Source organism: Bactrocera dorsalis, chromosome 3 (genome assembly GCF_023373825.1).
Source record: "Bactrocera dorsalis isolate Fly_Bdor chromosome 3, ASM2337382v1, whole genome shotgun sequence".
NCBI lineage: Eukaryota > Metazoa > Arthropoda > Insecta > Diptera > Tephritidae > Bactrocera > Bactrocera dorsalis.
This window is the reverse complement of record NC_064305.1, coordinates 59,278,167-59,284,477: the sequence shown is the minus strand read 5'-3', so window position 1 is coordinate 59,284,477 and position 6,311 is coordinate 59,278,167. Positions and strand designations below refer to the sequence as shown.

Below are 6,311 nucleotides of genomic sequence, written 5' to 3'. Positions count from 1 at the left end.
GAACGTAAATTTTCGCCATAAAGTTGAACGATTTGTAAGCGTTGTTTAGGCGTACGTATTTCCATGATAAAATGCCAAACAATACTGAACAAAATTAACATGACAGCTTGGCACGACTTAGGCGTGATCTGTCAAAAAGGGGTTTTTGTAAAAGTATCTCGTAAAGGATCACCCTTTACATTATATATAAGTTATTATGCCGTTTACCGTAGTCTCCACTTCCGCTGCCCGTAAATCTATATACGACCAAGAAGGCTACTTATTTCTATTACATTGTTTTTTCTGCTTTTGCATTGCATTATTTATTTGGTTAAGCTGTAGACAATAAATTTTAAAATTATGGCTAGTCTCCTTTTCTTTATTTTGACATATTAAAATAATCAATACATCAAATAAGTTCTAAAAGAAATGTCCTGATATTTGTTATATACTTTGAGGAGTTTCGTTAAAAGAAAATCTTCAACGACATTGGTAATGGAAAGGTGGGCGGGCACAGAAAATATGTTTATGTATTTCATATATAAGAAAAAAGAATACAATTTTTTATTATACAGATTTCTAGTTAAAATTTTCATTTTGTAAGTTGGTAGTACTGCTAGTGAAATCTATGCTAAATTTCAATACGCGTCGTTTTGTAAGGCTCTAAACGTGAATTCTGCGATTATATAAATATAAACCCATAAGCGTAATGAATACTGTTCATCAACCACCGCATTCACCAGATTTGGATAAATAAAACAAAACTCGCAGAAAGAGCTGAAGGCCATCCCAAAAAGTGCTTATAAAAAGTGATTCGGGAACTGGAAAAATCATTGGCATAAGTGTGTAACATCTGGTGGGGATTACCTTGAGGATGAAAAAATAAATATTCATGAATAATTAAATATTTTTCGTTTTACTTACAATTTCTGGGTACTTGCGTAGAAGAAGGTTTTTAAGCTTCCGCTTGATATTATATCGGTGTGTTTTATACAAACAAAATATTTTTTAAAACTAATTTAGTTTTACGTCAAAATAAAAACAAGCTTTTCTAAACATGTGACGATATTTACTTACGTTTGAACCTTAAAATTACGACGGAAAAATAAATCTTACAAAATATTTTTGTGCGTTAAGTTTCAAAACCACAATTATCCTTATCCTTACTTAATATGTACTTTCTGTAGAAGTGATTATTTTGTGATGAACATAAGTGTATATTCATTATTCCCAAATAACAAAGCCAAAATATATGGAAATAACTTTTGTAAAACTATAAAGACTTGTTTAACAAAACGCGCTACAATAATTACTTAATTGTTTTGCGCAGGCGTGAAGGACAAATGCTGTCTACCTGCGCACGCTTTGGTGGAGGGAGAGTAAAGCGCTTTGTATAGCCCGAATATAAACGAAGTCAGGTAAAACATTAATCCTTGTGCGATACGAGTCAAGTCATCTATTTAAGTCGCTGGAGTCACAGCAAAGTCATCAGTAACAAACCGAGCGCGCTAAGCAAAGATCTTCCTCAGACGGTTTCACTTAATTTTATGAAATAATAGCAAGCTTAAATAAATATATCTAGAATCTAGTTTTAATACTAAAGCAACAAATACACGCTCTAAATAAGCTTGATAATGTCAAACTTCACTAATTTCCAAATGTCCCCTGCGACGAACACAAGTTTGCTAAATAAAAGTGATTGCGGTGAAAAAAATGAGGAAATATCACAAGCAGCCATAAAATTTAGACTAGTAAAGGAATTGCATATTCTGAGCATTTCGAATATCGAAAATCCCTACCAATCAATTCAGCTCGTGACCACTGCAACGTCGATTTCTATTACCCTTTCAACGTCATATTCTGACAGTTCATTGCCGGTTGGCTCTAGTAATGGCGAGAGTGATTTTCAGAAACCTCGCCAACGGAAGCAAAATGTTCAACACGGACAATATGTTGTTCCCGGGTTAAGCACTGAATTGAGCAGTGACGATGGCTACTCCTCATGTAATAATGAGAGACGTAAAAGTAATAACTATAGGCGGAGAGGCAACCAGAGTATGTCCAAGGCACATCATACCCCTCGGCCTAGAAGCATTAGCACCAGCAGCGCTGAAAGTGGCGTTTTCTCTGGTGACGACTGCAACTACCAGCCACTACCGCCTAGGATAAGTGACTGCGTTGTAGACACAGTGAATAATAATCGCAACAATCGGGGGACTCATCAGAATTTCTCGAAAAATCGTCGATTTACTAGAAATTTACAAGGAATGCCGACTTCGGCGACACACTTCGCCAGCAGCAAAGCCTTTAATGCGCCGGCGGCTCCGACCTTGCCACAACCGCCACAGAGTTGGCTGCTAGGCAGCGCGAAGAGCCTCGTTAATGAAGCAGAGAGCGCAGATGAGCAAGAAATGGCAAAGAAGGCAGACACCTTCGATTTTTATAATTTGAACATGTTGCTTTCAGTGAAAGCATAATTATTAATAATTCATTTGTAATTACACTACTTCACACCATAATGTTAAAATTAAATACGTTTTAAGTTAATTTGATGTTTTTGGCTTTAAATTCGGTCACAATCGTGTCTCGATGCTATGATGCATTGCCATCGTGTAAATCGATGTTCTTCCACAATTCCAACCGTTCTCAACGGATATTCCTACGTAAACGCCTCAATGCGGCAAAATAGAACTGCTTATTGATTATCTGTCCCTCCGGAACAAATTCATGATGCACCAAACAACAAATATCACATATAACAATGACCTTCATCTTGATTTTTGAGCGGGTGTCGACTTTCGAAGATTTTTTACCGCACTGATTGAGATATCACCACAACATGCGTACTGCTGAACTCATCAACCGTCTCTTCAGATATCGAAAAACGTTGACTTTTTATTATTATTTATTTTTCACAAACGGGAAAAGTTACTGCTTAACAAATGGTGGTATACCATTCAAAATTTACTGTTCTGCGTTGTTACAGTGGTATGCTTGCGACATACAACTACAGTAAACGACACAAGTAGTGTTTGCACTAACAAAAACGTTAGGATAAAGTTGTGAATTGCCAGATTGCATCAAATCCCGAAGTATAAAAGGCAACATATTGATCGATATGTGCGGTATAAAGTCAACCGGAAGTACGAAAATTTTTGTAATAAACAGCTTGGACTAGAGAAAGTGTTGAGACGATTTTACAGTTTTTTGACATTATTATCAGGAAAAATTTCTTTTCCATTTATAATAATATATATCACATATTGAACAATATTTCGGTAACAAGTCAGCTATAGTCACTGATGTCTACATCTTCTGTACTTGGGGACTTAAATAATTATTATCCAGTAATGGCCAAATTTATGCTTGAGACAGCAAATCAAAGGGGCACTTTTTGTATTAAGTTTTATCTCAATATAATCTTTGGTGCTTGATTTGTCCACGATAAAAGGGAAGAGAAAGGTTGTGGTTGTGATCTGATTTTGTCCGTTACATGAAAATTGTGAGACAATATTGAGTACAGTATTTGGTTGAAATTAGTCAAGAAGATCCTAAGGCTAAAGCTCATAGTCTTGATCATTTATATGTACATCTATAGCTATTAATTAGCACACCCTCACTTCTATTTCAAAGGTTGCTTCAAAAACTACTAAAAGTGGGATATCTCACTAAATAAATATTAAATTGTATATACGTGTTCGTCGTGTTTTTTTATTTTTAAAATTTGACTTTTTGACCATGGCTTTTTGGATTGTAATGTTCTTCATACAAAAATTATGAAAAAGAAATCCCCTTAAAAATTTTTATGCACAAAGTTTGTTGTTTACGCTTCTAATGAATCTAATGAATACTGGAACAATTCAATCTCTCGACCATTTGAAAACCACATGAACGTGGTTATAGACGAAACATATCCAATATGGTATTTGAAGCCTTGATTTAAAAACGAATCCAAGACCGTAGCACCAGATACTTTTGGGTAACATATTCTAGTACCTACTTGACCAGTTTTAACCGAATTTGGCGTTTAACATTATCTGGATATCCTTATTTTTAAGTGACTGAAATCAAATATATAACTCTATCCAACTCCTATGTCTAATGGAAACTGTAAAGCCCACTCTGCGTAGATGTCATAAATACAAAGGGATAGATGGCTCTAGACCCATTCAAGGTCATTCTGTGTTAGACGAATCGTATTTAATTGGCAACGGCATTGCAGCAGTAAGAAAGCTTAATTAAGTCATAACACGGACGCAAGCATGGCTCGACTGACATAACCTCCAGCTCAGAAAAAAAACAAGAAAAAACGTTAAGTTCGGTTGCACCAAAGCTAAATACCCTTCGCAGATGCATTTTTGTTAGTAACTATGTGTTCAGTTTGTATGGCAGCTATATACTATAGTAATCCGATCTGAACAATTTCTTCGGAGATTAAATTTTTGCCTTAAAAAGTAGTCTATACCAAATTTCGTGAATAGATCTTGTCAAATGTGGAAGTTTTTCATACAAGAACTTGATTCCGATCGTTCAGTTTGTATGGCAGCTATATGTTATAGTAGTCCGATATCGGCAGTTCCGACAAATGAGCAGCTTCTTGAAGAGAAAATGACGTTTGCAAAATTTCAAAACGATATCTTAAAAACTGAGGGACTAGTTCGTATATATACAGACAGACGGACAGATAGCCGGACGGACAGACAGACGGGCATGGCTAAATCGACTCAGCTCGACATTTTTTATAGGGTCTCCGACGCTTCCTTCTGGGTGTTACAAACTTCGTGACAAACTTAATATACCCTGTTCAGGGTATAAAAACGGATACTGCAAAAGTACCTCCACAGAATGGGAAAAGTCGATGAGCCATGATTATTTTGAAATTTTTAAGCAATTTTGCTACGCAGCACATATCGCTGATGTGACGACAGCACTGATGATGCGGAAGGCATTTTCAACCCCCTTACTCGCGATAAAAAGGACATCAGAATATGGCCATCAATTTTCATACATCATAATTAGAAAATTCATCTGATTATTTAACCTCAAAATATACGAATAAGACATTAATGCATACACAGCTTAGTCTTTTAACTTAATTTGATAACTGTCAATTCTTTTTTTATTTCAAAGATCTCAAAGATTATGCCATCATCAGCTTAAAAATTGTAGTTAAGTGCTCTTAAAAAGCTTTCAAATTTATCTTTTTTTCAATACTCCAACTTTAGTATGGCCATACAGTTCATTTGCTCTACATTTTAATAACAAAAGCAGTAATTCCTTCTGGTGCTGAAGTTTTCACCTTTCACTACTGATGTATTGTCAGTTATATTGCAACAAAATTTCCAGTAAGAAGATTGAGGAAAAAAGCAAATACTCGTGAAACAATAAGGAAAAGGTTGAGGCACCACTTTGTCTATTTGCAGCTCGAATATAAAAGGGAATAAAACTTTAAACCCCTTCTGCTTAGCATCTACTTTGTAAAAGTTGTCTTGGCAGCAAAGGCTACAAGCACGCTACCAACGGGGGCTTATATAAGTTAGTAAATAGCCGCTGGTTAACGAAGGCAATCTACGGGCCGCTAACAAAACAGCTGCAAACGAAGACTTTATTTCGAACGAGGCAACTGCTGAACACAGAGATAAAATATATAAAATGCGAACTGCCCACGGGAGACATCAAAAAGCTATTATATAGAAACATACCAACCAATAGGGGTTATACGAATAACGATTCACATGCGAGTAGGCGCTTGCAATCACTTGCTGATATGTGTGAGGCAGCAAGTGCTTGAGCAACTGGCGAAAAGCGCCAAATAGCAACAAATACTCGCCGTACACAGTTAACAGCAAGCGCCAGCAATAAAAGATCGCAGCTGTCAATCAGTAGTAGAAGTGAAAATGAAGATAATGTCTGTATGTTAGTCTGAATGTGCATGTGTGTGTAGGAGTGTAAGTGTAAAGTGAACTCCTCTAACACACAAACACACTGCGCACAAAGGCTATAAGTTAAGAATGCGCCGCACAGCGCATTGTTGTTGTTGTACTCAGTTATATTTATGTAAGTAGCAGCATGAAATGCAACGCTTCAGTGGTCGCACCGGCGGCGCATCGGAGGTGAATTGTGCGTTACAAACTTTTTCCATTATCAAAAAGTTCATGAAATTGTTATACTTTCACATGATAACATAAGAAAATTTATGACCACCGCACTGAACTCAGCTGAACTGACTGCTGGACAGTCGAACGGACAGCTCGGCTGTATGCGGGCGGAAACGGAAACAGAAGCTTTTTAACGTGGCGGATAGCGGCGGCTAAAGTGACGGCCAACATATT

At 36.6% G+C, this 6,311-nt stretch overlaps 1 protein-coding gene across 1 annotated transcript; it reads left to right on the top strand.

The window, feature by feature from the left end:
- Positions 1–1,637: 1,637 nt before the first annotated feature.
- On the top strand, positions 1,638–2,456 carry LOC125777629 (uncharacterized). The gene has a single exon (XM_049452716.1). It carries the CDS (start codon positions 1,638–1,640, stop codon positions 2,454–2,456), a length of 819 nt encoding a protein of 272 aa, XP_049308673.1.
- Positions 2,457–6,311: the final 3,855 nt, after the last annotated feature.